General features: G+C 36.3%; 1 protein-coding gene and 1 long non-coding RNA gene across 3 annotated transcripts in view; both read right to left on the bottom strand.

Moving 5' to 3' along the window:
- LOC118764846 overlaps positions 1–10,292 on the bottom strand; it is a 15,286-nt gene extending 4,994 nt beyond the window's left edge. The window contains exons 1-2 of the long non-coding RNA XR_005000670.1: positions 6,744–10,292; positions 3,250–3,255 (exon numbers count right to left, since the gene is read on the bottom strand). This is a non-coding gene — a long non-coding RNA (uncharacterized LOC118764846). The remainder of the gene's footprint in view (positions 1–3,249; positions 3,256–6,743) is intronic.
- A 3,177-nt stretch (positions 10,293–13,469) lies between these two features.
- Positions 13,470–21,690, bottom strand: part of LOC115215665 (chromobox protein homolog 5) — a 117,366-nt gene continuing 109,145 nt past the window's right edge. For both annotated transcript variants that reach the window (XM_029784929.2, XM_036505962.1), the window contains exon 4: positions 13,470–16,035. In XM_029784929.2, coding sequence (XP_029640789.1) covers positions 15,806–16,035 — 230 coding nt within the window. In that variant the 3' untranslated portion in view covers positions 13,470–15,805. The remainder of the gene's footprint in view (positions 16,036–21,690) is intronic.

Here is a 21,690-nt window from a genome sequence, read left to right as displayed (position 1 = left end):
ATTATTTCGTAACAAACACTCGACCAGGTAAACAGAATCCGCCAGGTTATCAAGTGCAATTGGATAACTTGTATATTTAATGTATGTTTGTGTGACTGTACAAAAGTCATTATTTTGAAAATACCTTTAATGGAAGTCTGAAGTTTGGTAGACAATAAATGCATTATTAAAATAATCAGAATGACCTCAAGCAGCAGAGCTTGCAGAGAACTCTGGTTGATATTAACGTGGTGGCATTTATTCGTGTCCATTTTCGTTCTCCGTCCAAATTCCTCACCTAACCATGTTGATTTCGCTTTTCGTCTTTCGGGGTTCGATGGAATAAATACTAGTTAAGCACAAAGGATTGATTATATTAAATATACACCCAAATATAGGCGTTGGAGTGGCTATATGGTAAGTAGCTTGCTTACCAACCACATGGCTCCGGGTTCATTCCCACTGCGTGGCACCTCGGGCCAACCAAAGCTTTGTGAGTGGATTTCGTAGACGGAAACTGAAAGAAGCCCGTCGTATATATGTATATATGTATGTGTGTGTGTGTGTGTGTATGTTTGTGTTTCTGTGTTTGTCCCCTCAACATCGCTTGACAACCGATGCTGGTGTGTTTACGTCCCCGTCTGCAAAAGAGACCGATAGAATAAGTACTAGGCATACAAAGAATAAGTTCCGGGGTCGATTTGCTCGACTAAAGGCGGTGCTCCAGCATGGCCACAGTCAAATGACAGAAACAAGTAAAAGAGTAAGAGTAAAAATACGCCAAAAAGAAAAAAAAAATCAGTATAGTATTAGACGGGAATTTTGTGGGATGGGAATAACTAATGACATCCACCCCAGTGCTCAACTGTTACTTATTTTTTCCTATCACAAAAGGTTTTATCGACCCCGATGGAATTTGAACTGAGAACTTAGGGCAAGGAATTTCACTACGCACTTTGTCCAGCGTAGTAACGATTCTGCCAGCTTGCCGTTTGTTTATTTATATGAGAGGTGTGTTTTGTGTTTGTGTGTGTGTATATATATATATATATTATACATAAGTATATATATAGATATATCCACACACACTTATATGTATGTATATACATAAATGTATATATGTATGTCTATGTATAATATATACATATATCTCTATCTATCTATCTATCTATCTATCTATCTATCTATCTATCTATCTATCTATCTATCTATCTATATCTATGTCTATATATATATATGTATGTTTGTGTATATATATATATATATATATATATATATATATATATATATATATATATATATATTTCAAAAATTTAACAAAAGCGCAACAAACAGAAAATTTCGCAACATCATAACAGAAAATTCGTAGCTAATTCTTCATCAGTCACTACTTGAAACAAGTGGAGAAATATTATTCTTACTTGAGAGGAGAGCAACAGGTGCACACAGATGTATGATTTGTGTATTTGTATTTGATTAAATACCTTAGGTGAGAGCTTTCTAATTGTTTCATCACGGACAGAAAGCAAGGCCTACACATGATTCTTTTCAGTGCCTTTGATACATGCGGTTGTAAGTTACCAATGGATCGGTGAAATATTTGAATGCGTGCAACATTGTGAACCTTGATAAAGGGTTAGGTGATGGTGTTAAACCGGATTAACACACACACGCACACATATACACACAAACATCCCTCTCACTTCGTCTCATATTATGTGCCATGGCAACAGGCGTCAGCAATCATAATCATGGTCTTCCGTACGCTTATGTCAAAAGCGTACAGTGTCCTTGTGTCAAAAGCGCTTAGTGCCCTTCTGTCAAGAGCACACAGTGCTCTTCTGTTCCCCAACTTAGCACATTATACGGGCGGTCTAACTGAAGTAAGCTATTAAGGCTATCCAAGATCTTCCCTCTCTCTGTCTTTTCTGATTTCTTTCTTTCAGTCTGCCGATTGTTATCAAGTGCTCAAGGCCTTTTCTTTCTTGGCATATGGTGTCCAGTGAATCAAGGCTCTTATCTCTTTTTGGTGTTCAGAAGCTTTCTGGTGGTCCAAGGAACTTGATATTCATCACTTTTCTCTGTTTTCTCACTCTTATTGATTGTCGATCATTTGACATAAGGAGAATAGACTGAAAAGTTCACGGGCTGACTATGAAGGAGTGATGCTAGTGTTGTGAATTCTTGCATGCATTAACTTCAACTCTTCTTATTAATAACAGCTTTCTTTCATACCAGGTAAACTGATATCTGACTCTTCAAAGAAGACTTCAAATGTAACTAGTAGCGTCTTTTCTTGAAAATGGAGAAAACTTAGCACCGTGATGTTATCAAGTACTTGCCCAAAAAGAGATTTAGCCCCTAAGGACATTCATGCTGACATGGTTGCTACATGAAGAGATGACACTCCAGCTTTATTAACATTTCAAAAATGGGCAGCTGAATTTAAGATGGGAAGTGGTAGTTTTGAATATCACTCAAAATCTGGATGTCCTGTAATTGCCACCCCCGAGGAATACATTGATCGCTTTTATTACATGACAGACGATTGACAATATAAATCAAATAGGCAATGCTCATTAGCGTATCCCGTGACAAAATAGAGAATATTCTACACAATGAATATGAATAAATTTTCAATGCCTTTGATACATGTGGGTGTAAGTTACCAATGGATCGATGAAATAGTTCGAATGCGTGCAACGTTGTGAACCTTGTTAAAGGGTTCTGCTCGGTGCGTGTCACGTCTTCTGACACGTGATCAAAAGCGCATCAGGCTAATCACATCACGGGAAAAGCTGACATTGTTTCAGACAGATCCAGTTGGTTTCTTTGAATGTTTCCTAACACAGGATGAGTTTTGGGTTCATCACTCTGAGCCAGAAACAAAGAGATAATTCATGCAGTAGAAACATCCTTCCTCACCTGCTCCAAAGAAGGCCAAGAGCGTTTCATCGGCAGGGAAGGTGATGGCTTCAGGTTTTGGGGATGCGAAAGGCATTGTGTTTATTGACCACCATCAAAAGCGTCACACCATCAAGGGAGAATGCTATGCCAACTTGCTGAAGCAGTTACAAAAGGCTGTGATGACCAAAAGCTCATGAAAACTGACGTAAGTGGTCTTGTGTCATCAGGATAACGCTCCGGCACGTAAGTCCTTGGTTTCATTGGCTGTTGTGCGTGACTGTGGCTTTGAACTGGTTGATCATCATCCTTATTTTCCTGATTGAGACCCATCTGAGTATCATCTGTTCTCTAACAGGAAAGAACACTTGGCTGGAAACCATTATCTTAATGATGGCTTTGTTTTTTTACCAACAGGATGACAGCTTCGACGCCAATGGGGTCCAAGCACTGCAACACCGATGGAAGAAGTGTATGAACCGCAAGGAGGATTATGCCGATAAATGAACCTCATTTGGTCACATTCCATGAAAATTTCTTGGTCAGCCTATACACTTTTTAACCGACCCTTGAATATATTTGATCCCTCAAGAACCCGAACGTTACTCCCAATGAATTTCCGACCACACACTTTCGTTTCCATCAACCAAATTTTTATTCACAAAGCTTTGTTTGACCCGAGGTTGTAACAGAAAACACCCTTGCCTAAGGTGCTGCGCCGTAGCCTCTATCCTGAAACCATGTAGTTCCGAAACAAGTTCAACCGCACAGCTTATAATTTACTCCTGTAAGTTAAGAAAAGATTTAATACAGGAAAAATTCAGAGTAAATAATAACGTTGGTGACATTGTAGCAGCTATAATTCCAGCAACATGGTGTATACAATGCATTCAAGTTAGGACAAATGGCAGGTCAAGCTGCATTGAGGGCCAACGTCAATACAGCAGTGTTCACATACTAAGGAGTAATAATATAGAATTAACCTAAGTTTTGTTTTATATCTTTCTTTCAATTGTTTCAGTCATTAGACTGTGGACATGTTGGGACACCACTTTTAAGAATTTTTAGTCGAAAGAACTGAACCAACCCCTTCCCCCCACCCAGTACTTATTCTATCGTTCACTTGTGCCGAACCGCTATGTTACAGGGACGTAAACACACACACACACACCGGTTGTCAAGCGGTGATGGAGGATAAACACACGCACATACGTATCTACGACGGGCGTCTTTCAGTTTCCGTCTACCAACTTCACTCACAATGCTTTGATCGGCCCGTAGCTATTGTAGAAGACTAAACCTGGAACCAATCGCTTGGGAAGCAAACTTCCAAAGAAGCAGTCAGGAATCTTTCCGATCACTTGTCAGTGCATTGTTGCCATCTTGATGACAAGCATACGAAATAATTTACGCCTTGCTACGTATTTCAATGTTCAGGTCATGCGCCAGTTCTATCTATGTGTTTACAATCTCTCCTAATCACAGCACATAATAGGCTGATAGCAAAGTACTTCAATCTCTTCAATATTTAAATAATGTATAACCGGTAGTACGCCTGAGAATGCTATTTGTTTTGACATTAAAACACTCTTACAAGGTACTCCGCTCAGCTCTATCTCATCTTTTCGAAAGAGCTGAACGAAAGCTCTCTCCACATTTTCGGATTATGTAGATGCCATGTAGGTCGTAACATAGCATTCCATGATGAGCTTCGGATAGATCAGATTCTTTTTATAAGGTTGTCCCAATAGTTCGTAGAAAGACTTGGAAAATAATGGTCTTTATTTTGAGGAATAATTTTTGTTGTTTTTGTTAGTACTTGGCGAGTAAAAATTCAATTTTCGCAAGTGTTTACGAACTTTTGGGACAACCTAATATTTAACCATTTGAAGAATTGCATCAATATCCTGTCGTAATGGTGCCATAGCTACCAGGTAAATTCTACGCGGATGGCTATTATACTGAGTGTTACTTAGCAAGTCATTTTACACCAAGGGCATAAAGAGTTTGCTGTTTATAATTATTTCATGACACCATTTTTGTCCTTAGACTGTAATATTATTTCTTATTTGCTTGCCCCTAGAAAGTTTGGAAAATGGCCAATATTTTCTTCAAACTTTTGTTCAGTTACATTTATTCACGTCCTAAAGAATCCCTCACGACACATGACTATAATGCTCCCTCTAAACTCACTGTGCGAGGAGGTGCTGAAAAGTTCCTGGCTTTGGGTAAAAGCAAATTCAGGCGGATCAGTTAATTATGATTTTATTCAAAATATTCCCCTCACAGATTCACATACTTATTGCAGCGGTCTTTCAGGTTTTCATAAGCCCTGTAAAAGAACTCGGAAGGTTGGGCCTCCAGGTTTTTTTCAGCACTCCTTCGTGTATACACACACACACACGAAGGGGTGCCGAACAGTTCCTGGCTTTTGGTAAAAGAAAATACAAGAGTATCAGTTAATTATGAATTTATTCAAAACTAGCAGTATCGCCCGGCGTTGCTCAGGTTTGTAAGGGAAATAACTATAAAGCATTTTTAGAGAGTTATAGCCAAAAAATAGCAAAAAAAATGGAAAAAAATGGTAAATTTTTTTTGATAGTTAAAAAAGGTGGAGTTCCGTCCCCTACACAGTCTGTGGTTTGTGTTTCTGATTCTCGACCCCATGTCGAATTTATCGATTTTTTTCAGAACTGGGGGAACTTTTCAAAATTTTCGCTGCGTTAGTTTTGAATTATGACATTGGGCTATGTGTGTGTCAAGTTTCATCAGAATCGGTTGAAAGCCGTGGTCAGGGTGAGGGTACAAGCAAACAGACACACAGAAACACGCACAGACAAACTGCCGTTTATATAGAGAGATATTCCCTTCTCAGATTCACGTACTTATTGCAGCAGTCCTTCAGTTCGTATAAGCCCTCAAATTTACGCACTTATTGCAGCGGTCCTTCCTTTTTTTATAAGCCCTACAAAAGAACTCGGAAGGTTGTGCTTCCAACCAAGCATTTCGTGATACCCTTAAAGTCAAGAACTTTTCATCACGCCCTCAGCACTCGCTTAAGTGTGTGTGTATCCTTGTTTGTACACCACTACCGCTTGAAACTGGTTTATTTACGTCCCTATATCACTTCGGTAAAAAAAAAAAATGCCGATAGAATAACCTTAGAAAGGAAAAAAAAAATAATGGGGTCGATTTGTTTTTACCAAAATCTTCAAGGAGATACCCCAGCATGGCCACAGTCTAATGACTGAAAATGTAAAATATGAGACTACGTGCAATCCACAGGTGCCGCGAACGCAATTTGTTAATTTATACTTCATCCTGTAATGTACAATTAGCCAAAAGCTGTTGAGAGAGAGAGAGAGAGAGAGCGAGTCAAATAGAAATAGACAGAGAACTTGTCCTAGATTGTGTGAGAAACGAGCAAATAGTCAACTGAACAAGATTTGGTTGTAAAAAAATGTTTTAATTTCAATTATGATTTCACATCAAGGATTTGATCCTTTTTGCATCACTGGGAATTAGTCGAGAGCAGAAACTGCCTCATGGATAGCATTAACTGATTTGGTCTACTTCTGTTACATTGAATATAAGCTATATGACAGTTGCAAACAAAAATTAAATACAGAAAAAAAATTTGCAAGAAAAGTGATTTGAGTTGAAGATTTTAAATTACAATCTCTCCATTTGGAGCAGCAGATATACCAATTTTAATCTTCAGCTTTTGCTTTACTCATGAAGGTTAAGTTCATGCTGAAGTGCTGCCATCAATATATGTGCATGTGTATATATATATATATATATATATATATATATAAAACACAGGCTGATATCGAAGAGTGAAAATGAGTACTAAACACCGATTAACAAAGAATCCCGGGGTTTCATGTCAAGATCTCAGTTACTCAAGTGATCCACTTGAAGAAGAGCACCAACATCCTCAAATGGATAACTGTAGAAGTCTTGTCAGCATGAAACCATTGGTTGCCTTGTTAATTTAAAAAGTATATTTATATAATGCATGTGTGTGTGTGTGTGTGTGATTACGTGTACACAACCACAATGTATACAAATTATATATGTACATAGATACTTAATATATATATATGTATATTGTGTGCGTGTGCATATATATATATATATATACGCACTATAGGGATATTTTAAAGGGACTGAAAGATACCATATGCACGATGAAGGACTGAAAACATTCAAATGTAGCATAGAAGGCGTTCAACATTCATACGATGCGTTTAAAACGGTTAGGTCCCTATCAAATGGAATCGCATCAGATGCTAAGAGGTGTATAGAATGTAGGTTATTCTACAAGCTAAAAATCCAGTTGGGTCTATTCAGCGTCAAGAAGAGTGGGGATACAGGGACACATTCTTTCTCACTCACTCTCTCTCTCTCTCTCTCCACAGACACACATATGCACGAAGCTGTAATAGACACTGTTTCAATGACTAGTATACGCGTGCATATATGTAAATAGATTCTACAGCTCGTTTTCTTTTTTTTAGTCACCACGGTTATGACCATGTTGTAGTATATAGTAAAGTAGCTCTTCGCAGAAAGCGCTTCAGTAAAAAAAAAAGTTATTTTAAGTATTACAGTAACATTTGAAATGCCTTTAATGGATGTCATCTGAAGATTGTTTTGTTGTAATGAAAATCTAAGTGGTCAACTTAACTATATACGTAAGACAAATATCTACACACACACACAAACTCTAGATCGCAATGCGGCCTCTTTTCGTTCTAGTACTAAGTTGCCAATATACGAGAATATGCACACACATTATTCAGTAAACACAACAGGAAGATAATACTTAATACAAAATCATATATACACCTTCTCCTCGACTTACGACCGACTGACAGGTCGTAAGTCGATCTGGTCGGATGTCAGATTTATATTTTTCAACACTTTTCATTCAAAAGCAACTGAGAGACAGAAAGGCAGGTAGTGGATGCCTGGGTCTGATGGAGACCTACGTTACCAGATGCTGTCATAGTTAATGTACGCGCAGCTGCCCAACGTCCGAAAATCGAGGAGAATGTGTGTGTATATATATAGTTTAAAGATCGAATAGAGGTAGAATAATAAAAGAAGTCCATCAAGCAAGAGATAAATCGAAAGAGTTATTAATAGTTTCATGCTATTATGGTACTTGAACGGGTATATTCATAAATTACGGCATGTATCTTCAGGCTCTAACGAAATCAAGGAAACTAAGCTCCTCATCCTTACTGATTACAGAAAGCTCATCAAATACAACTGGTTTAGAACAAAATAACAGAAAATATCAAAATTTGTGAGACAGCAACTCAATCCAGAGCGGGTGGTTGTCTCCAATTCGATAAAAAAACCTGTCCATGTTTTTTATCTCATTTTCTTGCTGTCCAGCATAAACAGCCCCCGAAAGATTACTTTAAAAGCAATCTTTCGGGCGCTGTTTATGCTGGACATGGCGTGTTTTAGTATCATAATAGCATGAAACTATTAGAACTTTCGGCTGTGTATTTAAATTTATATATGCTTAGAGCATGAAAGTTGAGTTGTGATCAAAACTTAAATAAATATACGAATAAATTTTACACTACGTATTGAGGTGTAAGCTTTTTTCCCTTCATTTATAAGCTAACATTGGTGTTTGTTAAATACATTCTTTAAATCTTGATGCAGTCAGCATGGTTAAAGTCATACTGGAGCAATGCTTTAGCATTATATTCTAAACGACTGCAATTACACACACTTACACACAATGCGTTCGACTTTTGTACAAAAGGTTTTCAGACAAAAGGATATACCACCAGTTTCTCGTAAGGAGAAACTAAACGTAATCTTGGTTTCAGAACCACTTTACACAATCATTGGATAAAGGGGTTGATTTCTTTTTTATTTATTATTATTTTTTTACATTGGTATACATAAAGGTTTTATTCTAAATTCTGATACACTGGAGCCCTTTTTCTTTTTCAATGGTCTTCTTCAGTTAAATATATACATAAAATTTTAAGTCCTTCTTCGTAAATAGTTTAGGGAAGAGTACAAAGAAAAGGAAAAGAAAAATGTGTAATTACAATGAACTGAAAATGAATAGAAAACCTCAATCACAACGATTATTACTAAGTAATTGTATTTTCATGAAAAAGCAATATTTGTTTGTTTTTAATGAGAAAAAATAGAGCTATTTGACCAATGTAGAAGAGTTAAAGAAAGACCAAAACGTTGAGTTGTTATTATTTGAAACTAATAACACTTAGAGATAAGCATATTTGGCAAAAGTATTTTACACTTCTATAATATGATTTCTTCATACAATTGAAATACACAGACTTCGTTTTGGTTAATTTTGAAAAATAATGAAGAACTTGATGAAATAATTTTGGCGTTAGTATGATGGTGTTTGGAGCATCAATTAACATGAAATGTTGACGGAAGGCTTTTAGTTAATTTTAAAACAGGGAGTATGTATTATAGAATCAGGAGGGGTCTTAGATGGGTTGGTATCAAATGAGTTAAATGTGGTTACTGCAGTGTTTGGGGAGAAAAAAGGGTTAGATTTTTTTTTTTTTTTAGGTATTAAGTTTAGATATCAAACGAATACCCTTAGTCAGTCCTAACTAAGACATTCCAATCATGCCTATCCCACTTTTTTCAGATAATGTATCTAAAATTTAAGATACATTGTCCGAAAAATACGCCCCTTTCTTTCGAAGGAAGTGAACTGAAAGAGTTTTGGCTGATATACCTAGCAGATGTCCACTTTAAATTTTGCATGTTGGTCAGCCCCAATAAAGCAAATATATGATCCAAAGCATTCCAGCTGTGACCATCCCCCTGCAAATTAATACAACCGTATGTGAACTTCGTTACTAAGATTATGATTACAAAATTTAGCTGCAATATTTAGCAGATTAAACGACCGCAGAGAGGCCCCCCCTTCATTTGCTAATAATTTTGTATATTATTCTAACCCCATATCAGCTCTGATGAAAAAGCATTAGACCCATGACGATCCCATTCTTTTTGGTTTTTAGACATAGTTTATCTAATTATTACAAATATCAGTCTTTTCAAAGATCGTTGGGTGTGATTTGTTGGAGAATAAGCTGCAATTTCTAACAGGCCAAACGACAGAATTGGTTCAAAGTCAACTAAAACCTTGGTTTGTGATGCTAAAAAGCACGCAATATTAAATACATTTAGTCTAAGTAGAAAACTTCCAGAAATGGCTTTATCAAGGGAGACAGCTGTGCAATGGAAGTGAAATAGTTTCAATGCAGGTTGAAATCTGCCATCCCAAAGCTCAGAGCTTGCTCTATGCAGATTTCCATTCATACACAATATCGATTATGGTGACTTTTTTCGTAAGTATCCCGTGTTTCATATTTCTTGAAATTTCATTTGGAAATTATAGATAATGAGCATATAGGCGCAAGTATGACTGCGTTGTAAGGCGTTGGTTTCCTAAATACATGGTTCCAGATTTAGTCCCACTACGTGGCACATTGAGCAAGTATCTTCTATTATAGTCTAGGGTCGATCAAAGCCTTGAATGGATTTAGTAGGAAACTGAAAGAAGACAGTCATACACACACACACACACACATATATATATATATATATATATGAATTTGTTCCTTCTCGAGCCATGCCTGGTTCATAAGGGCCGGTTTCCCGGTTTCATTAGCGTATAGGTTCCCCACTTGGACAGACGCCGGTCCGTCGCTAGATGCAGGAGGAAAGAGAGAAAGTTGTGGCGAAAGAGTCAGCAGAAGTTTGCCATTACCTTCTGCCAGAGCCGCGTGGAGCTTAGGTGTTTCGCTCATAAACACACACATCACTCGGTCTGAGATTCGAACCCGCGATCGCGAGTCCACTGTTCTAACCACCAGGCCCTGTGCCTCCACACACACACGATATATATATATATATATATATATATATATATAGATACATACATACACACACACACACACACACGTTTACCCCTTACTACCAACCGGTGTTGCTGTTTACGACCTAATAATTTAGCAGTTCGACAAAAAGAAATGGACAGAATAAATATCAAGTTAAAAAAAAATTCTGTCGCTGATTCTTTCGACTAAAAATTCTTCAAGGCAGTGCTCCAGCATGGCCGCAACCAAATGACTGAAACAAGTAAAAGATAGAAAGATACAGTAGAGTTTCTCAAGAACGAAGATTGGTGTTTTCCCCCATCGAACATGTGGTCATGAAAGCAGTGAATCAAGATGGTAGGCATGGAATATACCATCACAAAATCATATCCAGCTGAAAGAATATATTTGTTGAGAAGAGTTAAACTAAGATTTTGTAAATGTGTTCATGAAAAATATCAATGCCCACTCTCATTTCGCTTCATTTTGAAATGCTGGGTAATAACAAAAATATACCTCGATTTCTAATGATTTACTCTTTTACACGTTTCAGTCATTTGACCACGGTCATGCTGGTGCACGCCTATAGTCGAAGAAATCGCCCCCAGGACTTATTCTATTGGTCTCTTTTTCGGGGACATAAATACACCATCGGTTGTCAAGTGATGGTGGGGGAAAAAACACAGACATACAGACATAAATATACATATACATGACGGGCTTCTTTCAGTTTCTATCTACCAAATTCACTCACAAGGATTTGGTCGGCCCAAGGCTATAGAAGACACTTGCTCAAGGTGCGACTGAAGCAAGCTTCTTACCACACAGCAACACCAGCGGCTATATGTACAAAATCACAGACTTAGGGAGAAGGAAATCAATGTGCACGGTTGTGTGCTGCTGTAGCCTCACATTTCTTAAGGGTTCCAGTAGCTTGACCCCTTTTATAACGATATTTCTAACGAAAATATTCTTTTCTCTTATGTTTCAATCATTGTATTAAGGGCACACAGGAGCACTGCCTGGAAGCGTTTTCGTCAAATGAATTGATCCCTACTTATTTTAAAAGCCTGGTACTTATTCCAAGTTTTCTGCAGAGCCGCTAAATTACAGGGATGTAAACAAACCAGCATTGGTTTTCACGTGGTAGTGTGGGGATAAAAACAAAAACTTAACAGATACATACGTATATTTAAACGGGCTTCTTTCAGTTTCCATCAATCAAATCCAATCACAAGGCTTTGGTTGGTCTAAGGATATAGTATAAAACACTTGCACAAGGTTCCATGCAGTGGGACTGAACCCTGTAGTTGAGAAGCAAATTTCTTACCACACAAACCTATTAAATTCCGTCAAGAACTACTTTGCTTTCCATCCTTTTCAGGTGGATAGATTAAGTACCAGTCATGTACTGAGGTTGATATAACCAACTAACACTCCTTCAAAATTACAGGCCCTGCGCCTGTAGTAGAAAGGATTATTGTTATTATTATTATTATTACCATCATCATCATCATTCTGAGAATCATCAAAACTTGTAAGACGTTACTATACAACTGTAATGATCTTGCAAAGAACAAACGTTTTCCTAATTAAAAGTTAACGATGTTTCAGGTAGGTTGATGGTGAAAGGGCTAAGTGAAATAAATTCTTACTTATCAAACAATCATAAAACTTATCCTTTTGACTCAATAGCACTGCTTATAATGATATGTTGCTGCTATTATTATTATTATTATTATTATTAATAATAATAATATTGATGATAATAATAATAATAATGAATATAGGTGGCGAGTCATCAGAATTGTTAGCATGCCAAGCAAAATACTAAGTAGTATTTCAACCATCGCTACGTTCTGAGTTCAAATTCCGCCAAGATCGACATTGCCTTTCAGCCGTTCATCTCTTTCTGGGTCAATAAATTAAGTACCAGTGATACACTGGGATGGATATAATCAACTAGTCCCCACCCATCAAATTTCAGGCTTTGTGCCTTTAGTAGGAAGCACTATTATTATTCAGTAGCCTTATTTCTATCATGTGCTTTCACTACACTACCAAGTGGAGCTTTGTGTGCCTTGCTTATGTGCTGTGGTTTGTATTGGTGGTTATATTTACTGCATTGAAGTAATGAAAACATTATTTTGCTGTATTTAAAGTGCATCACGTGGGATATTACTGTTGTTATTGGTAAGATTGTTAAGATGGCAGAATTATTTGCATGCCGGACAAAATACTCAGCAGCATCCTGTAAGTCTTTGAGAACAAATTCCGCCTGCCAATGCCAACTTTTGCCATAGCTCTCTCTCCCAACAAACCTTCAGACCCTGTGCCTACAGCAGAAAGATGAGGAATTTTTTTTTTAAATGTATGTTTTAGAGAATGTGAAATATATATATATATATTGAAAACCTCAAAGGGAAACAATCAGTGTGTGCGCATGTGTATATATATATATATATATATATACACACACACACACGTGTATGTGAATATATATGTACTTATATATTGCGTAAAATAAGAAAAAACTCATTAAAGTGTATTTAAGTTTTTATCTAATGAAATTTATTTTACTTTTCTTCTTTTGATTTTTTTTTCTTTTTGCTTACATTTTTGTTTTTTAATATATATATATATATAAAAAAAATTTCATTTAGCAAGTTAAGAAGAGCATTTAATGTAGACATCTTTTATGGACAACAGGCTATGACATCACAAAAATAAAGGAAATATTTACAGATTGCTGTTTTAATGCTAAGAACATGTGGCACCTCCTTTGTTGACATACACACCTACCGTACATTAAACACACACAAAAAAGTTACATTTTAAAAATTCAAATATTTCTAAAAGTCAAAAACAAAAAGAAAAATCCTGTCCATCCAACGTAGTGGCTGGCATCCCATTCCTCTCACTGATTTAAAATGATTGATCTACTTCCTCCAAAGTTTAAAAGAGACTTAGATGAAAAGAGAGAGAGCATGAGAGAGAGAGAGAGAGAGAAAGAGAGACTTTTTTTTTTATTGGCAGGGGAAAATAATTGAAGAGCTTTGTCACAGCCGTCCTAAATATACAGCAGGGCCGTGAGAGCAAAATTACAACATAAACAGCAGATCTGACAATGAAAAGATAAATGAGTAGTAGTAGTAGTGAAGACAGGAACAGGAGATGATGGCGACAACAGGTGGGATGTTGCGGGATGAGGGAGGGGTCCACTAACTGTTGATGAATGAGATTAGGGAAAGAAGGATTCCATAACTAATGAACAGGAGAGAGGTTTGTTTTCAAAACAGGGTAGGATTGAAAGGACAACTTACAATAAGACCAAGCAAGGAAGGGGAAAAAATGTGTAAAAACTGAAGCAAAATTCTGAAATTAAAGCCAAAATACAGAATGGGAAATGAAAATAAAATTATTAATGATAATAATAATGGTTTCAAATTTTTTCCACAAGGGCATTGGGGAAGGGAATGAGTCGATTACAGCGACCCCAGTGTTCAACTGGTACTTATTTTATCAACCCTGAAAGGATGAAAGGCAAAGTCGACCTCGGTGGAATTTGAACTCAGAAAGAACATAGTGATGGGCGAAATACCATAAGCATTTTGTCCAGCACGTTAATGCTTCTGCCACCTCATCACCTTATTAATGATAATAATAATAATAATAATGGTTTCAATTTTGGGGGAGGGGATGAGTTGATTACATAAACCCCAGTGCGTAACTGGTACTTATTTTATCAAAGGATGAAAGGTAAAGTCAACCTTAGTGGAATTTGAACTAAGAACCTAGCAACGGACGAAATGCATTTCGTCCAGTGTGCCAATGATTCTGCCAGCTTGCCGCCGTCAATAATAATTAATCTAAGAACTTGGGAAAAAGAAAAAAAAGACTGGAAGAAAGATTGAAAAATGTATGAGTTTTGTGATATTTAACAAAGCTACCACCACAGATCTGTGTAATAATAATAATAATAATGATGATGGTGATGATGACAATGATGATGAGGAAGATGAAGTCATGTGATGTTAGTGACCATCATGAGCAGTAGCAATGGAAGAACAGCTAGCTGCCAAATGTCTTATTAAGTGAACCAAATGCTATAAGAATACCAGGAACCCACCTGGACCTGTGATGGGTAGATGGAGAGGTGACAACACTGGAAAACTTTTAAAAATCAAAATCAGTACATTACGACATACGGACACTTAATCTAAACGGGAAGAGAAAGACAGATATATATTTATATATATTAAAAAAAAAAAAAAAAAGGGAGAGCTAAAGAGAGAGAGAGAGTTACAGAGAGGAAGGTTTAATACAATAGTACTTAATTGATTAATTAATTCATTCATTAAAAATAAAGATGATGGGAATCAAAGTGACTGAATGAAAGTGAGAGAAAAAAAAAAATGTAAAAATTCAGCCATTTAGCTTCTGCCGCTGGTATTTGGTTTTGGAACTTCCAGCAAAACTATTCACTATTATTTAATATTAGTGTATATATATAAAAAAAAAAAATTATAAAGGTCAATGAGAAAAAAGTTGTTTAACAGATTTTTTGAATTTTTTTTTCTTCTTAATGGATTTTTGGAACCTTAAAGAGTCTGTCCAGTCAAAGTTCATATAAGTCTGTGGTTTGTGATAAAATGTTTGACAGCCAGCTAGCAGGCGGCAGGGGAAAAAAAAAAATAAAAGTCTCTCTATATGGAGGATTTCCACTTGGCTATAAGCTAGCTAGCTAGCTAGCTAACAACATCATCATCATCATCATCATCACCATTGTCAGCTTCACCAACAGCTGCCTGTTGCCTCCTCCTCTTCCACTTCCTCCATCATTGTAATACACAGTTCCTTGATAATTGGGCAATGCCTGTAGTTGCTGTGGTTCCTAACACCAACAACTGACCACACATGCTTGTACTGTACGTGACAGATTGTATGTGTTGTAGAGTAAAATTTTTTTTTCCACGTTTTTATACATTTTTTTGTTTTCCCCTTTCTCTTTTAATTTATTTCCAAGCGATGATACCTTCGTAGAATCTGATCACTAACTGGGGACAGTGCAGTTTGGCTTTCTTGGCTGGAACGAAATCGGCTTCGTCGGTATCTTTCCACTTCACAAGGAAGCAGAGCTCACCTAACTCGTCAGTGGCACCGATAATGCGTTCTGGAGTCATTCCTTCAGAAAAGACATCATAATCTGGCTTCATAATCGGCGAAGGCTTCATACTGGATTTATCTGCAGAAAAAAGAGAGAAAAAAAAATTAATAGATAAACAAACAATGGTATGTTCAACGAGTAAATTGCTACCATCACCAAACTCATAGCACAAGTGGAAGAAACACTTTATAGTGATTGGTGAAAGGCATTCACAGCTATCAAAACCTCGTAGTTTTAACAATACAGTATTACCTCACTTTACAAGGACCCGCTATATGAGACCTTGGGTTTATGAGTTTTATTTTTCAAGCAGAAGATACAAATTTTGAATGAAATGCAAAAGTTTCTACTACCATAATAAATGCTTCAGTATGTTACAGCGAAATTTATAGAGCGGAAAAGTTTTCTACTAAGCAAACAACTCTAGACTTGTTTTCTAAAAAGAAATCTACAAGTCCGTCTATGAGTGCTTGTGAATTGGTGATTGTGTGAGCTAGTCTAGTGAAAGTGATTAAGAAAACGATTATAATAATATCTTTTTAATATAAGAGATCTTGACGTTCTTTTTACTTTACATAAAATATTCTTTACATTCTACTGTTGTTTTATTGTCATTTATTTACAAGTATTTTAAATCTTATAGGTAAAATATTTTTCTGGAAATGAATTACAATTTATAACATTGCTAGTATGGGAAATTGTTGCTCTGCATTATGAGCAGTCTCCAGGGAGAGAGATCATGACAGCAACTTGTCAACAGAACCAAAGTCTGTGATGTTAAGAAAGAACTAGAAATGGCCTTAAGCTCTGGTTTTGCCAGTGCCATACCAAGTGGTAAGAAGTTTGCTTCCCAACAACATGGTTATGCTTGTTACTTTGGACAAGTGTCTGCTACTATAGTGCCAGGCCACCCAAAGTAGAAACTGAAAGAAACCTGTCATATATATATATATGTGTGTGTATCTTTGTTTCTGTGTTTATCACCCCAACCCTTGTAACTTGGCAGTTCAACAAAAGAAACTGGTAGAATAAAAACCAGGTTTATGAAAACAAGTACTGGAATCAATGCATTAAGCTAAAAACAAAATCAAGATGGTGCCTCAGCATGGCCACAGTCTCTCTCTTTTTGCTCTCTTTTACTTGTTTCAGTCATTTGACTGTGGCTATGCTGGAGCACTGCCTTTAGTCGAGCAAATCGACCCCAGGACTTATTCTTTGTAAGCCCAGTAATAATTCTATCAGTCTCTTTTGCTGAACCGGTAAGTTTTGGGGACGTAAACACACCAGCATCGGCTTTCAAGCGATGGGGGGAACACAGACACGCACACGTACATACATATATACAACGGGATTCTTTCAGTTTCCATCTACCAAATCCACTCAAGGCTTTGGTCGGCCCGAGGCTATAGTGGAAGACACTTGCCCAAGGTGCCACGCGGTGGGACTGAACCCGGAGCCATGTGGTTCGTAAGCAAGCTACTTACCACACAGCCACTCCTATGCCTAATTACAAACAAAGGAAAAAGGAAAGAAAAGTTTTTCAATTATATTTAAAAAAAAAAAGAATTCAGTGATATGATAGAGAGCCTAACCCACATATGAAATCTTTTTAAAATTAGATTTTGTTACTGAGGCGATCAACAAGGCTGGTATCAAAAGTGTTAAGCACAGATCTCTCTCACACACACACAAAGGAAACATTAACAAGTTTACAATGATTTCATTGTTTATATATGGCAACAAATTCTCAACAAAAACTTCTATTTATAACTTGACAACGACATAAATGAAACTGATGAAGAGAAGCAAAAAGAAGAAGAAGAAAGAAAAGGCAAGAATGATAGAGTAATAAATGGGGTTTGTTTTCTTCCCCCCCCCTCTTTCTCTCTCACACACACACACACACACACACGTGTTAGTTGCCAGTTACAGGTAGACAAATAACTTTTCAACAACAAACATTTGCAAGAGAGAACCTGCTGAATGTGAGCTGCCAAAACCATCTTAGTCTACTTGACAAATCTGCAAACCACTACTTGTCACAAATAGATTCTCTCTCTCTTTACAATCTAGCAAAACTTTTAAAGTCAGAAACTGGCAGGTAGGCTTTTGAAAAGTTAAACACTGATTTCTTAAATGTTGAGTGAATTATTGACTGCACTTATTCTTCTTTGCTGATTATCTTTCCATTAAAAGACCCTTTCAGGGGAGAACTAAGCAATTTTCGTTTTAAGACACTCAGTCATGGAGAACTGTCAAGCTAGTTTGACAAGCACAAGTCAGTGTTCTGTTTCTTGCTTTTGCACTGTTGATTGTATTCATCATCATCATCATCGCTACCACCACCACAAGCTACCAACATTTTAGGCCATTTGTTTAGGTAGTTTAAACATTTAACACCTAACAGGCGAATATAAAGAATTAATAATATAGGAGAGTGACCTAAAGAGACAAAACAAAAAAAAAATCCCTGGTCTAAAATATTAAAGCAGACAAACTACCAAAGTTTGTCTTGATTTAATATCCATTCTGTTTGGAACTCCATGGGTGCTAGAAATCTTGCACATCTTTTCCCAACAGTCTAAGTGACATTTTAAATCTGGAACCCTGCCATTCTCAAGCCACACTGAAGGCAAATGATAACAATATGAAGAGGACAGTTTAGCTCTTGGAGTCACCTTTTCTAGTGATGTTGGCAAAATAAAATGCATCCAACTCATGTTCTAAGAAGTGGGTAGGAACTCTCTTGTAATATTAATCGTAAGCTAGAGGTGCACTAGAGTCGTAGAACTACATGTAGGCAGGTCGACAAAAGGAAAAAAAACTCTGTACACAGCCTACATTCAGTAGTTAGCAGTAAGAGCACTCATGTAGTAAATTTTCAAACTCAAAACACACCTCAGAAGTAGTTTACAGCTTCCATTACATAGATGACCTAATTAGGAGTGAAGGTGGCTGCTCTGAAAGCATTTTTTGTTTGGGGAGCTACTACTTCTACTGAGTGATGCTTTCATACAGAGTGCAATGTTGCATGGAAGTGAAATGTGAGTTACTGAATGCAGAGGTCAGCAGCAAACTGAAGAATGACGAGGAACACAGTGGGCAATAGACAAATGTAAATATAATATATTCCAGCATCCACAACTACCAACATTTTGATGGTTTCACAGCACTTGCACAGATGAGTGGTACTCCAGGACCACATGTCATCAATATCCTTTATCATCTCCTTTGTGTGGTGCAGCATTTTTAGATCAACCTTCATTACTTCATCCCATTTACTCCAAGGTCCACTTCTTCCATAGGTTTTATCCATTTCAAGTGCAGGTACTTCTTTATACAGTTACTGGCCTTCATATATATTACATGTACGTAACAATGTGGCCATCTCTCTTGAACAACATTTGATTTACATTTTATTGGGAATTTCTACCACAGCATTTGTACCAAATCAATTCATTTATGTACACTAACTTCTTTCTAACCTTTAAAAAATTCCCCTCATTCAAGGCCCAAAACAACACCACAGAGGAATTGACGTAAGCTTCCTAAACTGCAATAAGTGAACTGCAATATGGTGAAGGATTACTGTATCTAAGCGTGGGTGTGGCTTTCATTTTATTTCTTTTTTAATAATAATAATAATAATAATAATGTTCCTATCAGAAAACTTAGGATACCAGAACCTAAAGTAGTATTTAGTATTCTCAGATTCTAGTACTTCACTAAGAGCCACAAATAAAATAATAGATAAAAAAAACATCAGAAACAGACTATAACTGAATGCAAAATTTTGAGTTAACAAGGTGTATCCAGCCAAGGGATATAGCTGAAGAGTGCAGTTCTTCAAACTTTTGGCTTAAACATTTGCACTTCTAATTAAAGTCTTAAGAAAGAAATTTAATGACCATATTATTGAGGTTTTGCCTCAAGTAAACCTATGACTGCATTATCCAACATGTCCTTGTTTAATCTTCCTGTTACCATATTCCTACTGAAATACACCGTCTTTATTTCAATTAATCCTTAAAATAATGAAGAATTTAGCAAAATAACTGTCGTTATAAAACTGGAATTTGGAACATAAATGAAATTTTGAAGGCAAGTTTTAATTTAAAATAAAAACTAGGGCTGGTTTCAATTAGGTTGGTATCAAAATGGTCAGGGTGGTGTTGGTCTGATTTGAAGGAGACCGGGCTAACAGGTCAACCAACCATGTAGGGGTTTCCTCGTCGGCTTATTTTACTACCAAATTTCTACTAAATGTAGGCTGCAGAATTTAAATTCTTTAGTTTGTATCAGCCATCCTGGATAAGGCTACAATGCTTATTTTTTGTGTTTCTATTAATCTCCAAAATAATTAAAAATTTAAAAAAGTTATTTGATGAAAAATGCAATTTCTTTTTAAATATTTTTTTTATTATTGGAATTTATCAAACTGATTAAAAAAAAAAAGAAAAATGATGTCAGAGCTTTTCCTTGAAGTTGGTATTCGGGAAATTATGAGACTCTGGTTGGTAATTTTAATATAAATTATAAAACAAATATATTTACATTTAATATGAACAGTTTAAGGTGGTTTGGTAACCTGGGAGCAAGAGTAGTCTCAGGTGGGCTGTTATTGAAAAATTTAATTTGAATTGAACCAAGAAATTGCAATAAACTCAGTTAATGAAGCAAAATATCCAATTTTATTTCAACATTGCTTATCAAAAAATGATGAGAAAAATTAACAATTTACACTTTCTTTAATATCCAAATAGTTGAGGCACCTCCTCCTTCAAGGATTTTAACAGACAAGCACCCAAGTACATATTTCAGTCTGGCACAAGTTATTTTATTGATATATATTTATCAAATGGCTAAGTTTACCTTTGGACATAAGGGATACAAATCAACTGCTTTACACACACACACACAGACTTTCAAACAATTTGTCTATCGAATTCCACTCACAAGGCATACATAAATTATTATTACTTTTTTTTAATATATATATTTGTATTTTTTAATAGATTATTGTAGATTTGTACAGATGATCAGGATAACATTCAGTGAGAACCCAAAATGTATGCATAGGTACACACACACATTTACATGAAATTTTTAGCAGCATTAGCCTTAAATTAATACATTTTCTTCCCAAAACGGCAACAAAAACATCTTACCATCCTCAAAATTACTGCATTCAGACATTCTAAACAAGATCTGACATATTTAAAACTAGAAATAAACCTTTTAATTGTTTCTCAGTAATATAATCTCTTACCAGCATCAATAATTTGTCCCAATCTCTCCTCCATAAACTAGTTGTCGCTATATTGCCACAGTCAACTAGTTAAAATGAGAAGCGGGTCAGATATGCTAGTTCTTAGAGCAGGGGGGTCAGCAAACCGGGGTAATAATGAGAACTCATTTAAATGTAAGTAAAATTATATAAAAAAGCATAGGCGACGAGCTGGCAGAAACATTAACACGCCAGACGAAATACTTAGCCATATTTCATCTGTCGTTACGTTCTGAGTTCAAATTCCGCCGGGGTCGACTTTGCCTTTCATCCTCTTGGTGTCGATAAATAAAGTACCAGCTTCGCACTGGGTCGATATAATCGACTTAATCCATTTGTCTGTCCTTGTTTGTCCCCTCTATGTTTAGCCCCTTGTGGGTAGTAAAGAAATATATATATATAAAAAAACATGTTCCTCATTATGATAGAAATTTTTCTTCTGGCAA

Source organism: Octopus sinensis, linkage group LG9 (assembly GCF_006345805.1).
Source record: "Octopus sinensis linkage group LG9, ASM634580v1, whole genome shotgun sequence".
NCBI lineage: Eukaryota > Metazoa > Mollusca > Cephalopoda > Octopoda > Octopodidae > Octopus > Octopus sinensis.
This window is presented reverse-complemented; position numbering and strand designations above follow the sequence as displayed.